The sequence below is a fragment of the Telmatherina bonti genome (assembly GCF_933228915.1).
Source record: "Telmatherina bonti genome assembly, chromosome: 3".
Classification (NCBI taxonomy): Eukaryota; Metazoa; Chordata; class Actinopteri; order Atheriniformes; family Telmatherinidae; genus Telmatherina; species Telmatherina bonti.
The window spans coordinates 22,878,731-22,904,441 of NC_136621.1; the positions used below are offsets into that span (position 1 = coordinate 22,878,731).

At 38.8% G+C, this 25,711-nt stretch overlaps 2 protein-coding genes across 2 annotated transcripts in view; both read left to right on the top strand.

Annotated features, from left to right (window-relative positions):
- Window positions 1-2,438, top strand: part of rps19bp1 (ribosomal protein S19 binding protein 1) — a 3,212-nt gene extending 774 nt beyond the window's left edge. Inside the window, exons 2-4 of the mRNA XM_079238346.1 lie at window positions 698-877; window positions 1,285-1,382; window positions 1,720-2,438. Of these exons, the coding sequence (XP_079094472.1) occupies window positions 698-877; window positions 1,285-1,382; window positions 1,720-1,869 (428 nt within the window). The 3' untranslated portion in view covers window positions 1,870-2,438. The remainder of the gene's footprint in view (window positions 1-697; window positions 878-1,284; window positions 1,383-1,719) is intronic.
- A 13,461-nt stretch (window positions 2,439-15,899) lies between these two features.
- Window positions 15,900-19,847, top strand: atf4a (activating transcription factor 4a). The gene is made up of 4 exons (XM_079261025.1): window positions 15,900-16,052; window positions 16,959-17,135; window positions 17,347-17,658; window positions 18,146-19,847. Exons 2-4 carry the CDS (start codon window positions 17,087-17,089, stop codon window positions 19,120-19,122), a joined length of 1,338 nt encoding a protein of 445 aa, XP_079117151.1. The 5' UTR covers window positions 15,900-16,052; window positions 16,959-17,086; the 3' UTR covers window positions 19,123-19,847.
- The last annotated feature ends 5,864 nt before the right edge of the window (window positions 19,848-25,711 follow it).

Sequence of the window (25,711 nt, forward strand, 5' to 3'; positions counted from 1 at the left end):
GTTCTTTTAAAAGTCCTTTTTTTAGTTCAAAATAAAATAAATAAAAAAAAACGACTTTTTTTTTTTTACTTCATATTCACAGAATAAAAATGCTTACACTAATAATTGTCCTTTTCCTTTGTGACACTATTCTCCAAAGTTGGAGAGATTTTAGGCAAAAGGCGAAACCGTTAAAGTCCGAGTGCAGCTGACCAGATAGTCTCTAATAATCAAAAATGTACAGAAGCACCATACACAAATACTAACTTGCTAAAATTCAAAATCCTTCTATACAAATATCACTATGAACCAACACAATAAGTTACAGCAGACAAAACGACCCAAGACACATGAAAACTTTCCAATTGGCTGAGTTTGATATTTTGAAATAACATTTTTTGGCAACTAGATGTCACTGTGATAACATGTTCCATCATTTCAAAAGCTCGATTCTTTTATCCAGAACAGGGTTGTCCAGTTCTGGTCTTTGAGGGCCACAACCCTGCAGGTTTTCCATGTATCACTGTTCCAGCACAAATTAAATAAAAGGGATACATGGAAAACCTGCTGGACGTCGGCCCTTGAGGACCACCTTTGGGCGTCCCTGATCCAAAATAATAGTTCCAAATGATCCATTCTCCCAAATGTTACATTTCTGCCATCACTAATGAATAGCATAAGCTCAAATTTTTGTATTTTCTTCTGTGCTTCCTGTTAGATGTCAGTAAAGTAAGAAAGACGACGAAGAAGCAGCAGACCCCCAGCTCATCCACAGTGATGGAGCTGGTAAGCACCAAACGGCAGGGAGTCACCAAACAAGTCAAGAGGCTGCAAGGTCGCCTTGGTCCCGGAAAGAGCAAAGCCACTGTCAAAGACAAAAAGATCAAGTCGGCAGTCGGTCAGTTCATGTTTTTACTTTTTTTATATTGGTAACAACAGCCTATGCTACTGATTTTGCAGCACAAACAATGATGGAATACAAGAAATGATGAAATACTCGTTGACATTCCACTCCTGGGACCTCAGTTCCAATTTTCTTATCTCTGACATGTGAATGTGAGCTGATATGACAATCAAGTTCCTTGAATTCTTGAATCTACTGTTTGTCGTTTCATTCTCCTCTTATTTTTTTATTAGTTGTCCAGTTTGCTGGTGGTCATGCATTTAAAAATGTAATGAAAGCTGTTGCAACTGTAAAAATTAAACTAAATAATCTAAAAGTTTACATCACAGTGTTTTAATAGTAGCCCTGTTAATAGTAGCATTTTTACTCTAATATTCCTTTCTCTTTGCTTCTAATGACAGAGGAGTTCAGGAAGAAGCAGGGAAAGAGCCACATGAGTGCCAACCTTAAGTATTTTATGAAAAGTACCTGCAAAGCAACAGATTCTGACACACTGAAGGTAAGAAAGATGTATTCCTTTTATACTGCCAGTGTTCCTCTCCTTAATATTCACCATATAATATTTTTCACTTGCTCCTTAGACGTTTTCATGTTAAAACTGCTTTGAACTGATATTTTGAATTCATCAGTGAAAAGGAATGATCCTATCTGATTACATTTTTAGGCTTTGAAATTTTCAAAAGATCATTTTGTGGATTTGTTTAACTCTTCCTGAACAAAAAAATAGTTGAAGGAAAACATAATCTTGAAGTTGTTTTCTTGCTTTAATCTTATTTCCAGTACATACATATATTGACTTTGTTCAAGGGTGTAAACTGGATTTCTCTGTTATTTAGATCCTGAGTCACAATTCAGGAAGGCAGTCCAGAAGTCACCCAGACCGACCCGCCAAGAAGGTCAAGGAGCCACAGTCTTTGTTCACAGAGGAGGAGTTCCAGCAGTTCCAGAAAGAATACTTTGGCAGGACTGTCGAGGGAAAGAAATAACAAATAAAAAAACAAAGACTGAAAAAATAATGTTCTGTGACAGTGAAAGCAGTGGAGTTGTGTTTTGTGGATCGAAAGTGTTAAATTTGGATCCGACTGTGTTCTGGAAGTCGCTTCTACACTGCACTGGAAACCGGTTTTGTGCCGTACTGGAACGACGCGTTTTAAAAAGTTGAAATGCACCACAATATTTACGTTTAAAAACTTTCAGCAGATTTTGTGCTAAAGTGCAGCAAGAAGTCATCTTCTCATCATACATTTAAAACAGATAATTGTAAAAAAAAATGTCATTAAACACAAGATGCTTAGTAAATTAGTTCTACTTCTACTCTGAAATTTTTCCTGGCGTTGTTTTCTTTCCACAATCCTTGTTCAGATTCTTCAAAATGAAGGATAAAAAATTATTAAATGAGAATTTCTTGTTTGGATGTACGGTTAAAGTATGGTTTTGAAATGTCCTAAACTTGAACTGTATCTTTATTACTACTGTTGTTCACAAATAATGTAATAATTCTATAGCCACAGAATTTTCCACTATCCTAACAGTATATAATACAACATGAGACAGCTTACTGGACTTTTTTATTTTAATTTTAGTCTTTTAAGCATTTGCCAAACCAAGACAAAATGACTCTCTGCTGCAAGGAGACCTGCAGTAAATCCTGGTTTTTAATAAACAATGTGCCACAATACAGCTTTAACATGATAAATAGTTATGTTCATACATAACATTTTTGTGAATACATGGATCCTTATTGCTTTCAACATTTTTATGTCCTTAACTACATGTCAGAACTTGATGTTTGAGCCCATCAACTGAGTCATGCATCTTTTTGTACTATTATCACATTTCCATTAATGAAGCTTTGACCAAAAGAAGAATTTGCATGAGTACTGAAGGTCTGGATTCAGAATCATACTCGGATCACAGTCTGAGTCGGATTCCGACTGAACTTCTATAAAGTTTGTGTCGCTTCCACGTGTTTGTATGCACTCCTTTTGATGTCTGAGCGTGCTCCTGATCAGACAACAGATATTCTCCCACACCTGGGTCAGTGCATCAGTTCGCAGTCCAACGTGGTGGATGGAGCTGGTGTTGACTTTATTCACACTAAGTTTAAACATTGAGCATTCAAATACAAAGCAAGATGCATGGTTTGAAACTGGAATTTATGTCCATTTGTAACGGTGACAGGTTGGTATAATATAGTGTTTCTCGGTTTATGTCCACTGCACCCACAGCTCTGCATACTCTAAAGGTCTTTTTAACACACCTGAGTTAAATAAACGGTTCATTAACAGGCTGGCAGAGAACTTGATGAGGAGGTTGATTCATCTGAAAAACAGATGTGTTGGTGAAGGAACACACATCATCAGCAGGGAAGTGGGTTTGGAGGGACTGGATTGAGGAACACTGCTGTAATGTGTCTTCAATGTCTTTAAATGTAACAGCTGACACTGCTGCCATCTTGATGCCATAGAAGTACATGTGAACTGTTCAGGTAAGAGGTCTCAAGGTTAATTTAATCAGAAATTATTGGGAAAAAAAAACAACCTTATTTTTATTTACCCATGAAAGGGAAAAAAAAAAAAGAGTAATGATCTGTGCAGGTCATTTGAGTTCATATATCGCCAATTGCCACATGATTTCACCTATCATATAGACAGACATATAAACATATTTTCCAAAGGGAAAATAAGATTTAATGTTTGGAATCTATTTAAGTACTACTATTTACTCACTTTTATATTGCACATTTGTATAATGATTTAAGAAATGTTTAATAACCTTTTTATATTTGTCTGTGGACTGAAGTGTGCATCTGTTTACCTAGAATGTTACAAATTAATGCTGACTTTTGGAAATCATGTCAAGTAAAAGATTTTGTGATTAATTTTTTACCCTACTTCCTATCACTTGCAGTTCATTGACTACTCGTATTTAAGCAGGGTTTGTAACCTCGCTGGCCCTACCCACTGGTACAGATCAGATCAGCTCATATGCCTGAGAAGCAGACAGAAAGCAAGCCACAAGGTGATAACTGGTTTTAAATCTTCCTTTGTTAGATTTTGCAGATGTCCCCGTCTGGGTGAAGAAGACAAAGCAAACAAACGTTGCACCATGTCTGAGGTAAGAAAAAAAAATCTTATTTGACTGTCTGATGACAAAAACCAATAACACACATTTTATTTGTGGTATGCAAACATGCAGAGTTAAGTATTCTTAAATTTTCTGGAGCTATGTGATCTTTTAAAACAACTAATTTCCTAAACCAACAGACTTCATTTGGTAATTATATTAAAAATGTGTTGCACACAACAGTATGTAGCTGCTCAGATGTTAAGGTGTGCTAATGTCACTCCAAAATGCTCAGTCATAACACTTTTACACAGTGTATTCTGTGTGGTACTCCAGCCAGAGGAAAGACTGAACCTGAATTAGGTTAATTACTCCTAATCAAATAGACCAGGGGTCTCCTCGTGCGCTACCTTCCTGCAGGCTTTAGGGTTTCTGTAACACACCTGACCCAACTAAAGAGCTCATTAACAGACAGGTGCAGAAGATGATGCGTTGTTGAACCTTTTCATTTGAATCAAGTGTTTTGTACCAGGGAAACTTTAAAACCTCCAGGATGGTAGCTCATGAGAACCAGATTTGGACACCCCTGATATAGACTTAGTGGAACTGGTTTAATGTTTGTCAAGTTCTCAATCAAGCAAAATGCACCTTTTCTCATTTTTGTGGGTTGGACAGTCACATTTGAAATCCCTGTTATCTCTGCACTAAATATGCTGTGAAAAGTGTGTTCCAGCTTAATTCTAAATGTCTGGTAATGTCAATTAGGCAATGAAGATATTCAAGATAATTCTTGGAAATCACAGGCGTTACAAGCCAACTACCTCACTTTGTATATTCATTAGTTTACATTGTTGTCCCAGCACTAAGACTGTGTTGTTAAATTTGTTTTAATTTATTTTCACATATAAATATGACTTTCTGCCTAAATAAAGTGTCAAACTGCGTTTGTGCCATTTGTGCTAAATAAACAAATGGTAGTACCCAGTGAATTACAAAGTGAAAGGTTGCACATGTTCCACATAGTTTTACTTTCGTTAATCTTGTTCGACAGGCTTGGAAATGTTCAGGGATCTTGTTTTCATTCTTAGCAGCCATGATAAATGTGAGTAAATACTGATTAGGCACTCAGTTTAACCATGTTTTGACTCATTACAACAATGAACTGATCAAACTAAAGAAAGCAGTTGCAGCTGCCAAACAAATGTAAAGGCTTAAATTCTTTTGGTCATAAATTAGATTATAAATATGACCATGCTCATGCACTTCATTAAATGTTTTTTAATATGCTAAGAGTTCTAAAATGTTTATTTCTGTACCAGTTTTAAAAAGTCACAAATGTACAGTGAATTCCCCCACATATTTTCCTTTTCATAAATTTATGTAAATGGTTGACAGTGTGCTGTAGAACGTCATGTCACATACAGTAACCGGCTGAATTTTGCCTCCTCTGCACTACAGCCAAAGCCCCCTGTTCCTAAGCCGAAGAGAAAAGTCCTCCTCCAAGCAGAATCTTTAGATGAGTTTTTTAAAAGCAGCACCCCTCCCAAGCCTCCTCAGGTTTGTTGTGATGAAAATTGATTTAATCTGCACACTCAGGTAAAGTCATTTGTCACAGTTTGACATGTCATTCAAATTCTTATTTCTTTTCATTTTTCATTCAAAATTAGAGAAGTACAAGTTTCTCAACTCCACCGCCAGTGCCAACAAAACCGTGGGCTGTGAAACAGAGCCCGAGACCTTGTGACGCTGGCGACGAATATCTGGAAATAATAAAGGTAACTCTGCTTCATGCTTATTTTAAATACGTTTTTATTTTCACTTCACACATTGGTGCACAATTCTGTCTAAAGGCACTAAAAACACCAATGATACAGTAAATTTCAAGTCCATGTAAAGCAAAGCTTCACTAAGAAATAAAAAATAAATAAATAAAAAATCGAACAAATTTCAAACTTGCTGCTCTTTAGTTTGCCAAGTCTGATAACAAAAATGCCATGTCACGATCAGACAGCCCTCCAAGCACTCCATCATGACTCTTTAATCAGATTTAGCTGCCAACAGATACTTTACCTGCTAAGGTTCTTGATATCAACCTGATGAAACTGGATTGTCACATTGTTTCATAAGGGGACTGAACCGTCAGTTAAGGAAGACCGTAAACCACGTCCAACTCCACCGTCAGTAAAGCCGTCACAACCGCAGCTTGATGATGAAACCATGGTAAATATTTACAATTTTACTAAACTTAATATAATTAAATCACTCTTCTAATAAATTACCTTTTATTCAACCAGGATGTTGAGTCTCTATCAGATTTTAACAAGACTATGACACGTGAGTTGGAAGCCTTTAAATTATTTCTTATGTTTCAAGTGTCACTTTACTGTGACTGAACTGCAGTGCTTATCATCCTACAGCCTGGAATAATCTGTGCAGAGAACTCAAACTTAGAGGGGCATCAGAACCAGAGTAAGTACATTATTACATTTTCTTTTTCGTGTACTTGAACTGTTGTGTTCCACACTTGAACACAAATGACTCCCAAGCGTGCATGAGTGAAGAAATGTTACATCCACTTTATTTCTGTAACACAAATGACCCGCATTTCAACCAGTGGCTGTACGTAATGAACTACGTAGCTTACAGAGCACTTCCTTGTTTCAGTCTCAAGGACCCCCTAAGCCACCTGAGATGCCTGTGTAAATTGTTCATATTAAAGTGACCTCCCAGAACATCTGTAGTAATTATAAGTGTATCTTCTGTATATCTGAAACTACTAAACAAATCAAGTTAAACACACATTAGAAAGAAAATCACAATTCAGCATGTTTTCTCAAAGGAATGGGGGGCGGGGGGGTGGAGGGGTTAAATGTTCTTAGCCCAGCTGTCTGTCCAGTATCCCTGTGGGGCTCCACAGTTGGAGCAAACATGTTGATGTACCGTGTATGTTACCATCTTAGATTTGTGTGACAGCTTGCTAACAGCTTCTAATTTGCCCTCAGCAGTATAACTATTGGGAAAAGGGATTGTTCTTGCTTTGGCTGTTTTTAATTGGTTCCACCTTCATTATTATACAATTTTCAAAATCTTCATCACTTGCAGTCATTTACAATGTATTTTGACAGATGAAAGCAACTAATTTAAGCAAATGTGTTGAGTAAAGCACACATTTCTTTCACTCCATTGATGTAAAAGATATTAAAGGGCTCCTTGCAGAACTCTAAAAACATAAAAATCTGCTCGGTAATGGAGGCTAAAATGTAATTCTGACCACTTCTCTGTAAAAATAAAATGACAAGTAATTCCACTAGGGGATCAATGGGTTTACTTACATTAGACTGCACAAACGCCACCACTTATAACTTGGTATTTCTCTTCAGGGTAATTAAAATCAAAGCTAAACATCTATATAAAGGGATGCAGATCTACACATTCCTCATGACTGAACATGGTGAAAACCTCAAACATCAAATTGATGAACTGAAGTGCATTGCTGACAACTTGGACAAGGTAGTGACACCTTACTTGATAGTTTTTTCTTTAAGTTAACACACTTAGTTCTTCTTATATGTATTTTAAGATTAGAATATCTATTGGATTTCTTTTGTATTTTCAGGTCTCCAAGGGGACAAAGATTGCAGGCATTACTGGAGGAGCTACAACAGCAGCAGGAGGAGTTGCTGCAGCTGCTGGGGTGATTTTGGCTCCATTCACGCTGGGCGCCTCATTGGCTCTCACTGCTGTTGGAGTGGGCGTGGCTACAGCTGGTGGCATCACTGGTGCATCAGCAGCCATCGCAAACAAGGTGACCATTTTTTGTTGTTGCTTTCCTTTCATGAAAATTATGAGTATTGATGGATGGATGTGACAATAAAAACTAAACTTGAAAAATTATCTTCCAGGCGAATGTTGTACAGGACAAGAAGAAAATCGACAAGATTTTACAAGACTTTCAAAGCAAATATGACTACATTCTGACCTGCTTGAAGTTCATCAACGAGGGCATGGAGCAACTGAGGCGGCACGGTGTGTCGGTTCTGAGTAAAAGCCAGATGGGCTCAACAAGAGCAGCAAAGGTGGTGGAGCTGGCCATAGGAGAGGCAAGTGGACTGACCTCAGAGAGCAGCACCAAGGCATCTGGAATGGTTGCAGGCTTTGCACTTGGCATGGATTTCTACTTCACCAAAGATAAAGATGGGCTAAAGGTGAAGAAAGGTCTCGAGTCAAAGCTGGCGCAGAAAATCCGCACGCTGTCCGATGACCTGGACAAAGGATTACAAGAGCTTGTGCAAATCAAAGAGGTGTTCATCAAAGCTTAATATGCAACAATTTTGTGCTTCAGAAGGTTCTTGTCTTATTTGGTGCTTTCAGTTTCACTACTGGTTAGTTTGAATCATGGTATTGTCTGGTATGTGAACAAACCAGGATAATGGCTCCTTATTAGTACTGCATGGTCCTGATTGTTTTTACCAACTCTTCTGGTATTTTGTCATCCTTTTAGGCAACTGGTCATGTTTTTAAAAGTGTGCTTTTAACATTAAACTGTTTCTAAAAACAAAGTTGTATCAATCACAAACTGGCATTTGTGCTATTTTTATTCTGTTTTTATAGGACCTGTATGAAATCTCATAAGCTGAACACGAGGAGCAGTCTTGTACAAGGTCTCTTAGCAAATAGGGGACTAATACATGAGATGGACACAAACTGTCCCAACGCAGCATGTCATGGATGTTGTAGTCCAATTAATTTGGTAAAAACACTTGTACAAAAATGTACAAAGCTGTTTTTTCCTATAAGCGGGCAGATCATTATTCTGTTGCTATAATGCCCAAGAAGACAAGTAAAAAGATCAATTAAAAAATTTTAGAATGGATTTTTTTATTTGGGGAAAGAAAAAAGCTTTTTTTTTTTAAACAAAAAAATCTTTTAAAATTGTGAAGTAAAAGAATTCTGACATTAGATTTTTCTACTTGATTTCCCACACCTAATAGATATTGTATATCTTTACTGGAGAAAAAAAAATGTATTATTCAAAGTTCAGTGAAATTTTTTTCTTTATGAAAACCATGGTTATTTGCTTCCTGATCACAACTACTCTCTGACCAAGTCTCTGGCAGGGTCAAGTTCACCACAGGGAGCCTGCAACGCTATGCAACTCTGTGGCCTTTGAGGCTGCACATCATATTTCCTTGAAATTTCCAAACAATGTCTTGTGCACATACGTTACCAGCTGTTTTTTTTTTTTTTTTACATTTATTTTCAAACAAAAACATTAAACTAAAAATGAACATAGATGTAAGAGGTTAAAGGTCAAGACTGTTTGAGATTTTACCATTGATTTGTTTTTGTTGTGGGAATTTGTAAAGTTGTTTACCACATAAATTGCTTTATATGTGTGCAGATGGAAATGTGTATTTTTGTTCTAAAAAATATAGAACACAAATTTCTCTAAATCTTCCAGATTAATGAACAATTAGGATTATTTTTACTTTTATCATTTCTTCCACCTGACATCACATTTCGCCATCATCTCTCTTGCCTCTTCCTCTGATACTCCCCAGAGAAAGTAGGGCAGCTAAACTGTATGGAAATACCAGTTGGATAAGTTGCAGCATCAAGTATTACTTGTTTTTTCTTCTCCTCTGGTTAGACTTTTTGAAAAGTGTTTGCAGGTGCATCAGTCAGAGTGTGGCAAAGACCAGAGAGGCAGAAAAAGTTGAACCATGTCAAGGGTAAGAAAAAAAGATTTAACTACATATTTATTTTCAAATTTATAATGGAAATAATGATAAAAATACATTTCCTTTGTGGTTTTTAAACATGCAGATATTTATTTATTACATTTGTTCTGGAGGGGAAAATGGCAGCATTTTGCCACCTGGTGTTTTAAAACAACTTATTTCAGAGAGAAATTGGCTTTAAAATTTTTATATAACAAACTTTATAAGACTCGTTGCCAAAATCAATAGGTTACTGGTGAGTAAATGTCACTCAACAATCCTCTTAAACTGAATGCATTCATTGTAGCACATCAACAGAAGAGATAAATTATATTAATTTGTTAATCTGGTCATTCTCCCTATTCAGAAAGCTCTTAGGTTGCATAGCCATATTTGGAAGTTTTTCATAAAATTGACACTAAAAGTAAAGCACATTTATGTAATCTGGACTGATCAGCAGTAATAAAGTGAAATTAAAGACTAAACAACTCTCGTCAGTCTTGTTTGACAGGATGGGATGGTTGTGAACTTAAAATAAAAAAATAAGCTGGTTACATAAGTATGCACACTTTTTTTCTTTTTTACCCTTTACTCTGTCCTGTCCAGCATTGCAGCAATCGGAATGTAAAATCTGTGTGCCATATTTAGCCAGACAGATTTATTCTACCAAGGGAAACATGTTTTATATAAGGCTGCCCTTGATATTCTGAATATTTTTATCATTTTTATTGTGATCATCAGTCCTGATATGGCAATGCTTAACCTGGCAGGAAAAGAAAAGGTAGGAAGAGAGGAAAAAAAGAAAAGAGGAGAGAATGGTACAGAATTAAAGTGTGAAAGGAAAAGTTAGCTAAGCTGCGAAAATCACAGTATATACACATACATTAACTGCTACAGTACCATAAAACTACAGGATACCTAATATAGAAGAATAATATGTAAGAACACACCTGCAGGGAACCCGATAACACATAAATATCAGAAACATTCAGTAGAAAGCAGATTGAAAAAGGAGCACTTTTGTGGGCATGCATGTGTAAATCTGCATGTGTGATCATGCAACAACAGGGAATTGTGTGCTTTAAAGGGGACCACAATCAGGCCCTGAAGTGTCAGGGAGGAGCCGAGATCCCCAGGGCCTGGCAGGCTCACCAAGCACAGAACCCAGGCCGGCCAAAGCAGAGAGAGCTGCCAGCCCACCAAGCCCAGAGCAGAGGCGGTCCACGGACCGGAGCCCCAAGGTACGACGGTGCAGGGGCACCAAGTAGCACAGGGCGACAGCGAGCAGACTCGGGGCCACATAGAGAGCTGGCACACCACAGGCCCCAGAACCACATATTCCTCCCCAGCAGAGCCCTGACCAGGATCAAGCGGAACCAGTCCACCCAGAGCAAAACCACCACAGGCCAGCACCACTGCAACACCAGGGCTGGGCACCCCACGGACCTAAACCTGTCTGTAACCGTCCTGTCTGCAACACCCACCCCACCAAACCAGCCCTCCATCCCAAAACCTCAAACAACTGGTGGCTGTGTGCCTAAGAAGATTAAAAGATTAAATCAAAACATGCTCGCAAGGAGGTGTACACTTGATATTTTTTCTTTTTAAAAAATGTGTTTTTTGTTGAATTGTATTGGTTAATTGTCACATTAAAGATGGGATAAGTTCTAAAATGATTAACAAAGTCATTTTTATATTTTGTCTTGATAAGATTTCTGTTTTGCTCTGAGTGCAATAATGAACAAAATAAAGCTTATTCAGAAGCCAGAAAAGATCTCTGAAAAGGACCAAAATCCTTCAACAGTGAATTGTCTCATGTTTGCACATGCACTTATATAAATATGTACATCCTATATATTATATTGTTTAGATGCAATAAGAGTTGTCAAAAAATCATCTAAAATGTTTATTTGTACCCACTCACATCTTTATAAAGTTCTGTAAATGAATGACACTATTTTAATTAGGCTGCAGTATTGTTCTGTCACAAAATTGGTTGAATCTTTGTCTTTTCTTTCCTTCAGCCAAACCTACCGGTTCCTCTCCCAAGGAGTAAAGCAAGCCCTCAAGTGACATCTTCATATAACAAACCAACTGAAAGCAGCTTCCCTCCTCAGCCTCCCATGAGGCCCCTGCAGGTTTGTGTCAGTGGTCCAAATAGTATTGAATCTTTTTATTCAATTTCATGTGCTAGAATAAGACTTATTCGTCACATTTTGACATGTTGTGCATGGTCAAATTATAATTTTTTGCTTCTGCTTTTGTATTTTTATTTAAACTCAGAAAAGTTCACATTGCTCAACTCCACCCCCAGTGGCACCAAAACCTCAGAATTTTAAAACAAGTTCCGGATGTGTGGAAATAATAAAGGTACATCTTCTATATATTTAAAGTTGCTTAAAACATTAATGGTACAATAATTCGCAATTTCGTATGAAGCAAAATTCCTCCAAAAATTTTAAAAGACTTGAAATATGCAAATTTAATTGAAAACTAAAACTTCTACTCAAAACCAACATTGATTTTCATGAGGTGACTGAATCATCAGTTTAGGATGAATCTAACATAGATATCTGGAATCAAAAGATATATAAAATGTTTTGTTTTATGTCATGGGTTTAAACTGATTATGTAAAGTATGATGTCTCCCAAGACCCAACGTGTTCCACTCCAGCAACGCCCTCCTCCGCTGCCAACGCCTAAAGAGGAGCTTGAGGATGAAAATGAAACCTTGGTAATTATTTACATTATTTTTGCACTTAATTCATTTGGCCCCATCTATGCTTTATTATTCATTTATTCATTCATTCATTATCCTAACCGCTTAGCCTGATGAATGGTCACTGGGAAGCTTGAGTCTATCCCAGCAGTCTTGGAGCGAAAGGCAGGGTACACCCTGCCAGCTCGCCAGTCCATCAAAGGCTCTATATTTTATTACTTGTCCAATAATCGTCTGTTTTTCTTCAACTAGGATGCAAAATCTTTATCTGAGTCTTTTGAGGACTGGCTGTGTAAGTTATGCTTATAATTGTAGTAGCTTAATACGATTTCTTTCTGATGTTAAGTTTTGTGACTGTTGCTGAGCTGTAGTTATTTTCAACCTACAGCATGGAATAATTTCTCTGGAGAACTTAAATTTCAAGGTTTATCAGAGCTGCGGTAAGTAGATCATTACATCTGGCTTTCTTTTTAGTGAACACAGCTGTGCTTTTTTATGTTTTCAAACTGATTGTTCAAACATGCAAGTGCAAATGTTGGTGACGATAATAATAAACTTTTTCTTGCACAGTGTGCATGACATTGTTAACCTAGCCTATGTGCTGTTTTTCCACTTCCTGTCTCCTTTCATTTTGTTCCAAAGGACGTTAAGTATTTATCATCTACCATGATACAATTCTACTGCTAACTGCTCGGTATAAACCATATTACTTTAAGGAAACAAATCATTGTTTGACAATGTTTGTTTCATGCTAGATTTGTGTAAAAATGTGTCAGACTTCGAGCTTTGTAGGTGAAGCACACATTTCTCACCAAGAAGGAACAAAACACAGATAAAAGTTGGTTATCAGAACTTGATATTGAAATTACATGATACAAGAAGCAAAAGCGGCTGCACGGTGGCGCAGTGGTTAGCACTGTGGCCTCACAGCAAGAAGGTTGCTTGGCTGGTTTGGTCAGTGGCCTTTCTGTGTGGAGTTTGCATGTTCTCCCCGTGTATGCGTGGGTTCTCTCCAGGTACTCCGGCTTCCTCCCACCATCCAAAGACATGCATGATAGGTTAATTGGTCACTCTAAATTGCCCCTAGGAGTGAGTGTGGTTGTTCGTCTCTCTGTGTGTGGCCCTGCAATGGACTGGCAAGCTGTCCAGGGTGTACCCTGCCTGTCACCCAAAGCCAGCTGGGATAGGCTCCAGCTTCCCCGTGACCCTGAATTGGAATAAGCAGTTCAGAAAATGAATGAAAGAAGCAAAAGCATGAATCTGATCTGTGGTCTGAAAAAATTATAATTCAACTTTATGATACTAACACTCATATTTAATACCAGGTTATTTGAAGAGGGTGAATGAAACACAAAATGAAACATTTTGTGTTTCATTGTAGAGTCATCAAAGCGAAAGCCACACGTCTATATGAAGCAATGCTGATTTACAACTACAGGGTGACTGAACATGAAGAAAACCTCAAACAACTGATTGAAGAGCTGTATTGCACTGCTGACAACTTAAACAAGGTAGTGATACCTTACCTCAATCTGAAAACATTCTTTTTTTTAAAAGTTCACAGACTTTCAAATGTTTTCTTTGTTGCTTCTTTTTTAGACATGATAGATCTGAACTTAGTTAAAGTTTAGAATATCTATTGGATTTCTTTTGTATTTTCAGGTCTCCAAGGGGACAAAGATTGCAGGCATTACTGGAGGAGCTACAACAGCAGCAGGAGGAGTTGCTGCAGCTGCTGGGGTGATTTTGGCTCCATTTACGATGGGAGCCTCATTGGCTCTCACTGCTGTTGGAGTTGGCGTAGCTACAGCTGGTGGCATCACTGGTGCATCAGCAGCCATTGCAAACAAGGTGACCAGACAGCAACAAAACTTACATGCTGAAATTGTTTATTTAGCTCTTTTTTTTCTTGATGGATGGATGGATGGATGGACAGATATGTGGAAAGACAGACATGAAAAAACTAAACTCACTTTAAAAAATGATTGTGTTCTTCCAGGCAAATGTTGCACATGACAAGAAGAAAGTCGACAAGATTTTACAAGACTTTCAAAGCAAATATGACGACATTTTGACCTGCTTGAAGTTCATCAACGAGGGCATGGAACAACCTGCACGGTGTGTTGGTTCTGAGTAAAAGTCAGTTGGGCTCAAAGAGGGCAGCAAAGGTGGTGGAGCTGGCCTTGGAAAAGTCAAATGGATTGACCTCAGAGACCAGCACCAAGGCCTCTGGAAAGATAGCAGGCTTTGCACTTGGTATGGATTTCTACTTCACCAAAGATAAAGATGGTCTTAAGGTGAAGAAAGGTCTCGAGTCAAAGCTGGCGCAGAAAATCCGCACGCTGTCCGAGGACCTGGATAAAGGATTACAAGAGCTTGTGCAAATCAATGAGGTGTTCACCAATGCTTGATAATGTACAACGGTTTTGGGTTTCACAAGCTTCTTGTCTTATTTAGTTCTTTCTGTTTTAGCACTGATTGTGGTGAGATGTGGTGTTCTGTATCAACAAATATAACAACAAAACAAAGATAATTAGATTAACTCTGAGTAGATTAAGATTATAGATCACAGTTCTAGTATTTGGTCTTTAATAGGCTACTAATTATGCTTTTTATCAAAATACTTTCTTTATCTTTATTTCTTTACTTTTAATCAAAATACTTTCTTATCTTTATTTCTTTACTTTTTATCAAAATACTTTCTTTATCAAATCACTCCAATAAAGGTGTATCAATCGCAAACCGGAAAATGTGCTAATTTGTGATCATTTACTATGATTATGAAAAAAAAATCTAGATTAAGAGCTGGAGCTAACCACAAGGGGGCATCACATACAAGGTCTGTGATCTATGGGCGGGCGCGAGAGGACATGAGACACTTTAAGGACACTGGAAGTGTATCCGAACACATGGAGGTTCCCCAAAGTTGGTGAACAACTTGGAATTGGCTTACTAAAGACATTAAGAACACAAGACATTTCATTCGTTAAATAAATAATAAAATGAACACAATTCACAATAACACTGTTTTCAAGTAAACAGACACAAAATAAACATTTAAATAATTGTATGTGAACATTACAAAAAGTAAATGGAATAATGTAACAGGTAAGTCCTGACTTGCATTGCATCTAAATGTTAAATATCGTCACAAGTTTCTTCACGCACTGTTTACATTCTGCATTTGACCTACATTTGACATCGTCAATGTTGTTGAACTCCGTGTGGATCTATATTTTCAACTTTCTTGACGTAGGGCATTCAGCCAACTACAAACTAAACCTGAGCGGATGTATCGTACCCGCTTGGGTGCGTTTGTTTAGTTCATACTAGTGCCCCGGGTGGAAGAATACGGAGCTATCTTGAATGACTTTAAGAGGAAGTGAATGGAGATCCGTTCACCCGCGCTGCTAATTTTACAACAACAAGCGTCACGCAGACCGCTACAGCGGAAGAATACACTAGGCGGTGCTGGGACTATTTATCCTTGTGAGTCACACTAGCTCGTTCTTCGTTTCCCCGAGTGAAGACGTGTGTTGGTCCTTCAACAGGAAGCTGAACAGCCCAAAAATGGCAGTGTAAAGGCTTGCAGCGGCTATCTTTGCAGCGGCAACAACTCGGCAGTGCAACGGCTCAGTGCACTGGCTATTTCTGGCAAAATGGCGTAAGTATATTTTGTCTACAGTTCCACAATGAGACCTATAGTTTGAAACAAGCTTGTCAATTTGTCATGCTTGTGCTAACTTTTGAAACAGATCTGTAGTATATAAAGGGAAAGCAAACTATTAAGATGTGTGAAATTTGTATTTCGGATTAGGGTTAGTCTTGTCAAATTATTTAGTTCTTGTCGGGGAAACTCGTACAATTCTTGAGTAGCTTTGTTCAATTTCGCCTGTCATGGCAACTTGTCATATATTGAGTCTCTTTAGTTTTTTCACAGTTGTAACACATTGCGACTATTCCTAAAAAAAAATTTTTTTATTTATTTATTTATTTTTTTTTCTTTTAATAATTAAATCATGTCAACGTGGCGTGTCCAAAATGGCGCGCACTGGCGTTTTCACTGATCCGGCGCCTCGCGCAGATGGTCGTGTTGTGAAAATGGCGGCTGCCCACCCACTTTCCCGTAGTGACACGCAGATGGGGGTGGAGCTTCCAGGCTAAGCATGACCAAATTAGGAAATGTCATCCCCGGTGCTGGGCGGGGCGTTTCCCAGCAGCAACAGTTCCTATGAACCGATTAGCCAGAATTAGCCTCCCCACCCCCACGCGTGAGACGTGTCCTGTCTCAACTATCATCGTACATTGAGGAAGTTGGCAAGATTTTACCATGGTTTATAGTCAGTAGTTTCATTTCAGGAAGTACACATCTTTTAGAAAGTTCATACTTACATCCTTAGCTTAACAAAGAAGAACCCTTTATCATGTTGCTTTTTCTACACTTTTCCACCTTTCAAATGCAAGCACCGTCATATGTAAGAAAAATGTTTATCGACCTGACCAGATTCCAAATATCCCATCAACTATCACGCTACATGTGTTCCTCATATCTCCCATCTTTTTACTGTAGGTCTCCCTCAGCAACCACCCTCGACTTTGCTGCCTTCGACAGCAGTATTGGACCCCTCGAGCTTTTAACGTCGTCACACTCTTTGTTTTTATACACCTTCTCACAACTGCCACTGACCAGCAGCAGCTATGGCACTCTCCCAGCTGGCCTTGGAGGACGTGGGGGCCCTGTGCTTAGGTCAGTGTTGTTGTGATGGATGTTCCCAAAGCACTGCTAGAACTTTATGAATACAGAGCAAATAATTAACTTGTAATCTGGAATATGACTTTAATTTAGATTTGTGTGTGTTTATGTATGTTTATTTATACACACACACAAACTTTTCTTTCTGTAACATCTAAAATATCTTGTACAGATAAAGATGCTTATAGGGTATTTTCATCTGCAGGGCCCTCATTTCTGATGGCTGACCCCATGGGGCCCCTTCTGGACCAAGATGAAGATGAAGCTCTTTCTCCTTCCTCCTCTTTAGAGGTGAAGGCACCAGCTTCGCCCTCCCTCTCTTCCTGTGCGTCCTCCCCATCTACTTGTCAGGCCCTGTCATTTTCTCCATTTTCTTCTCCCTCCCCACCTGCCTCTCCTCCTCCCACTCATTCCTCCTCGTTCCTGGGGATGAAGGCAGAAGCGGACCTGCTGTCCTTATCCCTGCTGAATTCCAGCAGTCTGCTCGACAGCCATGTTGGAGCAGGTGATGATAAAGGTAAGGGTGTCCTAACATAACCAAAGTGTGTGACATATTGACATTTAAGGTTTGTTGACTAAAACAAAACTCGAGTAGTCTCTTCAGCTTGCTAAGCTGGGTGGTTTTGTCTTCACGGTGTTTCTAAAGTTGGGATAGTTTACTGCCTTCAGTCTCGCAATAAATCTTTTTTTATGGTTTTTGTGTTGGCAAAGCCTATGATGGCAGGCAGAGCATGTTTTGCATTGCTCCGCCCCTTTAGTAACGCTCATAAGGCAATGAGTTTCATTTGTCAGTGGTCGACATCAATTGGTTCATGCAGTGTGTAATGTTTCATCAAAAGACAAACTTTCTTTGATATAGATATGTGATACAATGAATCTCTGAGTAAAGAGTGTTCAGTTTAATCTGAGCTTAATTTTGGTGAAGGCAGGAAAAAAAAAGATTCCCCCATCCCCCCCCTCCCTGTGATGTCATTTGGTTTTAACAATATAATTCCTGTCCACAGACGATGCTTTCGAGGGCATGGAATGGATGTCAGAAAAAATCGACTTGAGTGAGTTTGACCTGGATTCTCTCATTGGCTCCTGCTCATCTGATGAGTCTCCCAGCTCCCCTGAGGATCTCCTGGCTTCCCTTGATGCCCCGATGGATCTGGGTCTATGGGAAACAACCCTTCCAGTCCAGCAAAACAGCCCAGACCTGGGTCTGACTTTACCAGACCCCCCCTCTCCCCCACTGGAAACCAGTCTCGCTGCTACAGCTGTGACAGAAGATGCCTCTGTCCAGAAGGCTGCTGTGAAGTCTGAGCCTCCATCTCCAACCCCTACGCAGTCCCCCTCCTCTCCGGCTTACACACTGGAGCTTGGGAGTGAAGTAGATATTTTGGATGCAGAAAAAGCAGCCACTTCCCTTTCCCCTACCAGTAGAATCATTCAGGCCACCAGCCCCATAGTGCTCTCCATTCCCACCTCCAGTCACTTGGTAGTGGTCCTTGCTAACAAAGAAGAACCCTCCCTCATATCCCTACCTGAGCAGTCCATCACAACTTTCCCATCAAGCGACTGCGAAAGTGACTCCGGCATTGACTCTGGCGTCGACTCGTTTGCATCCTCCCCCGCACGCCATCCCACTCCCTCTCAAACTCCAGCACCCGGATCCTCCAGAACCAAACCCTACTGCAAACCAGACCTCATGGCCTCTTCCTTCCCCAAGACCTCTAAGGTTAAATCTGTGTCTGGCGCTCCCAGGGTGGTAGAGAAGAAACTGAAAAAGATGGAGCAGAACAAGACAGCAGCTACCCGCTACCGGCAGAAGAAGCGAGTCGAGCAGGAGTGGCTGAACACAGAGAAAGAAGAGCTGGAGAGGAAAAACCATGAGCTTAAAGAGAAAGCGGAGTCCATCAGCCGAGAGATCCAGTACCTCAAGGACCTGATGGAAGAAGTTCGCAAGCACCGCCGTGGAAAGACCAGCTCAGTTGCTTAGACAGGTGTTTGTGCAGCGCAGTTTCCTGCTGTAGAGATGCAAGATGGTTGTCTGCTACAGTGGCCACACGCCATGTAGTGTTATGTTGTAGGAGATGGAAGGTTTGTGTGTGAAACTGCACAGACGAGGGAAATGGCCAGATGGAAAGCTTAGTGGAAGTTATAAGATTAGTTGTTTAGCGGGGGGCTGAGGGTTGTCAGGTGAAGCATTTGTACATGCTTGTCTCTCAGTCCCCTGTTGGATCCCCTTTTGCAGTCCTTATTGAGTAGAACATCCTTTTAGAAACACACAGGCTTTGTGTTATAGATGTAAAACAACCTTGCTTTGAGTATTGCTGTTGATCTAACAGCAGATTTTTTTGCACTCCTAACATCAATACCAGACCCCAGATCAAGTCAATATTGTCAGTAGAACGTATTTTTAACTTGTTACCTACTTTAAACCTAGTGTGTGTCTGATCTTCCTCTTTACAGCTTCAAGTCCAGAACGGGGCCTCAGCCCATTTGTGATTTCTTGTTGTTACACTGTCAACATGAGGGTGTGTAAATAGATTTCTCCTCCCTCGCTTGCAGAATGTTGCTTTTATTTAATACTAGATACTAGTTGAGCTTTTCTTCAGTGGCTCAGCCCTGCACAGGTGTTTGGCTTGTAAAATGCTTTGCTTGTTCTTTGTGTTGGTTTTTTTTTTTTGCTTTTTTTCTCTAATAAACTGACTGCTCAAGTAATCATGTGTAATGTATTTTTCTTTAAAGTTTAACTGACTGAGACAAAGGCAGCGATTCAGGTTTTATTATCAAAGTGAAAAAGTTAGACAGATGAACAAATTGCCCTCATCTCGAATATGTCAGGACACACTGGCGCTTGTGTAATCCTTTTTTTATGGAACATAAGTGGAAGGATAAGCTCATTTGAAACAATACTGGTATAATGAAAATTCAGATTACCAGCTGCATCTTTAGATGTAATGTCTTTCAAGCAGCCTGTAAATGTTAATACTGTCATGTTGACCCTATTGATAAATTTTTGAACATATTGACATACACATCAATTTGCATATTGGTGTGATCTCAAACCAAAAGCATTTCATATAGCAAGTGTTCATGGCTCCTATTGGTATAGTTTCACTTTGTTTCCAGTGTCCATCACCTTAATATTCTTGGGCTGCGAAGTCAGCTGTATAACATGCATGAAATACCAGCAATCACATTACCACTGCCTAAGGTATACCTGTGGAAAAAAACCTTTTGTTGGTGCTAAGATGCGTTTCATTCCACAGTCTTCACTATGCATGTTTGTTGTGTGAGTCATAAAAGATTTATGGTTCATGCTTGGGTGTGTCACAGAAAAAAAAAAAGGGGTTGATCACTGCTTTCTGGAGGAGAAATGAACACACGCTGCCACACTGATGAGTTGGAAGAAACCATCTGTTAAAAGTGGCAAACTTCAGTCTGAAACATTTCCAAATAGCTTCATACTCAACATATGTGTCACAGTCAAAAGAGTTAAACAAGCCAAACTCATTTGAATGGGTGTGTATTGTGTTCACCTCGTGTTTGCCTGTAAATCACCCTCCATGTCAGTTTCTACCAGATCCGAGGCCAGATCATGCATCTCTGTGTGGAGCTAAAAGTGCAGCTTTCTGTCAGGAAACGAGAGATGAAGTGAGAAACAGTGAGACAGAAAAAAGAAGAGAAACAGCTGGGGAATAGTTTCATGGGAAGATCTTTGTAATCTTGAAACCAGACTAGTCTACCACATGGTGGCCTTCACAGGTAGCTGCTAAGGAAGAGAGAGGAATGACCAGAACATGGGGGATGGGCCACAGATGCAGGCAGTGTGGTCCAAGGTTTGTGGGCCACATATGCATGTGTGTAATGTCTTACCGACCATGTATGGGTAAATATTTCATAAAAGCTGCTGATGCATACATCTATACAGTCATTCCTGACTGGAAAACAGGTTGTAATCACTGTTATGCCTCTTGGAGGAAATATTGATACCCAAACACATGTTTAAAACCAGTTCAATTTGCTGACTTCTGACAAGCAGGTGAGTAAATGTAGCCTTAGCAATAAAACTTCCTGTGTACACACACACACCCACACACTCCTGCTCGGCAGATTACTGAGTTGTGAAAGGCCTTGCCCTCCTGAGAAGACGCAGATAAGAAGAATGGCTCAGCTGCAAAATAAGAGGAGAGAAGAACAAGAAATCATGGCTGCATTAAGAGCGCTGATGCATTTGCTTCAATAATACATGTTGAACAGAAAAATCTCAAGTATCTACTTATGATTCAAGGTGTGCATGTGCTTTAATTAGTGTAGCTGCTGCTTTACTAAGCTGTGAATAGAAAATGAGGTAATAAAGTAAGGGAGAAAATCATTCATCTTGTGGAAGAAAAATCAGATTATTGACGAAACATTACCCGGAGAAATTAAAGGTATATTTTTTCACAATTCTTTGTTTTTCTGAGATTTTTCTGGAAGTTCCTCAAACAAGCTGAATTTGGCTTTACTTTGCCTCTGTTGCCTTTGGATACTGTTTTGTGTTGCAACAATGGCCATCATCAGCATTACACAGAGAAACCACGTGGTTTTTATTTTCACCACTGAGTTTGCTTTATTTTGTCTCATTTTGTGGCATGCACGTGCTAGAAAGAACAGCATGGAGTATGCAAAAGTATGATAACCAGCAAAGCTTTGGACACATAAACAAATTTGTGACATGTTAAAATGTCAATGTTATTCTGCTCTTTGTAAAAGATTTAAATGTGTGAATTAAGGCCATTTTCTGTTGTCTTATTTTGTCGATGAGAGATGAAAAGTCTATTTTAATGGTTTGAGATTAATCACTGCTGTAATGTAGCACAATGGCTTCAATATATGTTTGAATATTGGATTTTTAAATAAACAGAACACAAAAAGTAAGGAAACTTGGATCGAATATTTCTTTGTTATAAAAATGTTTCTTGGGAAAAGATCGTATTCCCTCAGAAAGTGTTTATTTCCCTTTTACATTTGCAAAGAAAATGCATTTGTGGGATGAGCAGCAAAGTTAAGTATGTTTGTTGTGCACTTGAGAACCCTTTTTTTTTCTTTCAATACAAAACGACTTACAGTATTTTGCTATGGCTCAAATAATGCTTGTTTGCACCATTATTGCCACCGTTAACAACCTCCAGCACTAAATCCCCCAAGATGACCCCCCTGGCTCCCACGGAGTGGGGTTTATAAGACTGCTTCCAGGGTTTGAGAGTATAGAAGATGCAGTTCTGACCCCCTTATTAAGCATTTGTGGGATCAGATTGCATCTGCTGTTTCTGTCAGAGTGAACAACACAACCACAGGCTGTTATGCGACTAATGCTAGTTGAATAATGGGATGCCATCCCACATACAAGCAGTGTGTTCCCAGCATGATGATGATGAGATGCCAGGCTGTAGTATTTGTGTGTGTGGTTCTTTTTTATGTTGTTAATGTTGCTGTAGCAATTGTTAAATTGCTAACATGTCTTGTTTCTTCAAATTTCAGACAATCGTCCAACCCAATAAACAATATCAAATAAGAGCCAATTTGTACATTTATTTCAGCTCAGATGAAGAAGGCTGAGTAAGTTTTTGTGTGATTTATAGTGTGTAAGTTAGAGGCAGGGAGAACATGCTTACAGAGTTAACATTTCCTCTTTAGAAGTCCAGGGTGGGGCTGAGCTGTACAAACACGAGGAGTCCGACTACCGTGAAGTCATGGAAATGCTTTAAGTAGACCTTTCAATGCTAAAAAGTCAACTTTCAAAATAACTTAACACCGAACAACATAAGTGTCCAGGAAATGTCTGTTACAGGTACAAACATTTCCTGCTCTGCTGCAGTTTGCAGGCAGATGATGGGTGTGGTGGCTGGAAGGAGAGCTACACAGATTATTCCTGTCCTCACACATTCCTCCAGTCATCAAGATCAAGGCAGTTTCATGTGGTTTGTTTGCGTTCAGCATAGTGACTTCGCATTTTTATTGCCTTTTCTTCACTGATGAAGGCAGTATCAGCAAACAATCTCTGAATCTGTATGTGTCCTCATGTGTCTTTCTCCATGAAATTTTCACACATCAAGTTACTGGCCTGAAGTAAAGCCTTGTTTTCACACAAGTTGCTTTATAACTGAGATACATAAAATGGGGCTTTTGTAACAGGATTTAAAAAAAAAAAAAAAAAAAAAGCAAATAGCCCTCCAGCCTCTTTTAGTTATCAAATGTCAGTGGTTCTCTTTGTGATGGGTGTTTTGTTCATTTGACACACATGCACATACATGATGATGTATATTTAACTGCAGGCATGAATTGTGCATTAAAGTTAAAATTAGGTTATTATGCAATTTAGTCACATTTGTGGAAACTGGCTGCTCTGATGGTAAGAAAGACATGTTTTGTTTATTCTTAATGGGTTATTGTATTTGAATAGGAGTGTAAGGGAACAACCAACCAAGTTCCCACAAGCTGAAGGCTTCCTCTGTACATTAATGTGACTGTTGTTGAGTCTGTGTGTGTGCTGTGACTACATATGGTCCTTGAGAAGCCGTCTGTGACAGGAACTATAACACCTGACAAATTCTGAATAGATCTGTTTGGACAGATTTGGACCACAAAAAAAGCCTCAAAACTGGTTTGGAAACAATCACCAAGCTTTTTTATGTGTTGAGATCAAAACTCTCACAATGTTCTTCTGATCTTGTTTTACCTTTTATTCTCTGAAGTCAGAATAAACCTATAGTTTGCCTGTTATTTAATGCATACAGTATAAATTGTCAGTTGTGCTACACTTTCAGTCTGACATGACTGAAGGGTAATGATGATCACAGTGTTGAATAATCCTCATTATTTTCAAAATATTTGATGAAGAAATATCTATGTTATATCAAAACATTTCATTTGGGGGCAAAACTATACCAAATGACAACACAGGGTTCAAAGACAGGTGAACCAATGAATAAAGGTTCCTCGTCTAATAATGTAGTTACGATCACTGAATTTTCCAAAGGCGTAACATCAGCAGATCTCACAGCAAGATGGTCACTGCTTTCTGGTAAGCGCTGTTGCCTGGAGACAACCGAATAAAACCATTTCTGACTTGGATCGTTTACAGCCTGCTCTTTAGACTGAAGTCTAATCTGCTGAGACAATCCTCAACTATATTTCACATTACATTACAAGATGTTGTGGCATGTGCCTCTTCCAGTAGAGTGAAACCCAGTAAGGGTGTAAGGCTATTCATAGTTTGTCTACTGTACACTGGTGATGATGTAGCAATCTGACCCGCTGTGACCGATCACAACTCTATTCCTGGCTAACATTAGCTATAGCTAATAATGACTAACCCTGTAGGAACCCAACTTGGATACAGCTGTCCTCTTTTTTGTTTGTTTGTTTTCTGTTTGTAAGAAACAAATTGAGACAATATGTTCTGAATATTGTGAGGATGGTTTACTTATGTGTTGATTTATATTAAAATATGCGTGCATTGCAAACTTAGATATAGATTGTGTTGTTGTTCTGATAAAGAAGCAATATGACTTATATTTTTTCTCAATGCTCTTCTGCGGTAGACCATTGAAAGGAAAATAGAAGCACTTGAATGGTGTGAAAGAAGAGAAGCAGGCTTGAGAGTTTCATTACTACATAATTCCACATGTCTAAAGATTACAACTAGCAGGAAATAAGTTCTTCTGTGTTGGAACAATGGACTGTTTTTATTTAGTCATAATGAAGAATGATCAACAAACTCAACAGTAATGCAGGTATTCCAAGCTGGGTTTTGTTTGTTTTGTTATTGTTACTTTTAACTTTATTGTATATGGATTTTATAAAAGGGACAATTTATGGGTCATTTTAACATCAACATTGATTAAAGGAATATTTATATCAGTGTTATGGTCTTGAAGCTCTGCTATGGTTTTACAATATCCTGGATTCATAGTTATAGAGAGAAATTATCAGTACTTCCTCACCTGTAGATGTTTCAGTCTCTGTTTTATTTCCATTTCAGTTGGAGTGATTTCTCTTAAAGCGTATGCCTGTTTGTTGCATCATGTCCTGTCTATCACATAGTGTGTCTTTTCACCTCTGCCCTGCACTGGTACATGAAACAAGAAACTATGAAACTCTAACTACCTCAGATAAATGCAGTCCTTGCTGAGTAGTTTTCCTCCAACTGCACTGGGGAAAATCCATTTGCTGATAATTTTACCTACAAATAAACTCAGCGTAAACAGTGCGATGTAAAATTGGTAATGTCTGAGTGTAGAAACTCTGAAAAAACCCCTTAATATTTGTCGTTTAGCTGATTTTTGTGTAGAAATCTAGGTTAAAGGCATGTAACTTTTAACCATGCAGATCAAAAAATGCTACAAACGCCCTCGAGGTTCCCTGTCAAACAGAATGTAGAAATTTAATCAGTCACTAATCTATTTATTTAGTCTATCAGAAAAACTGTTTATGTCACCTGTGCTTTGTTTCTGTTGGAGATATTCTTTTCACTTCCATTCTTGAATGGTACTTCATCTGACCCTCTTCCCTGCATGTGAATCATTGTAGTGGCCTTT

Coding starts and splice junctions, on each gene's coding strand:
- atf4a (XM_079261025.1), top strand. CDS start 17,087: ATGGCACTCTCCCAGCTGGCCTTGGAGGACGTGGGGGCCCTGTGCTTA. Junction 17,136..17,346: donor CGTGGGGGCCCTGTGCTTAG/GTCAGTGTTGTT, acceptor TTTCATCTGCAG/GGCCCTCATTTCTGATGGCT. Junction 17,659..18,145: donor TGGAGCAGGTGATGATAAAG/GTAAGGGTGTCC, acceptor TCCTGTCCACAG/ACGATGCTTTCGAGGGCATG.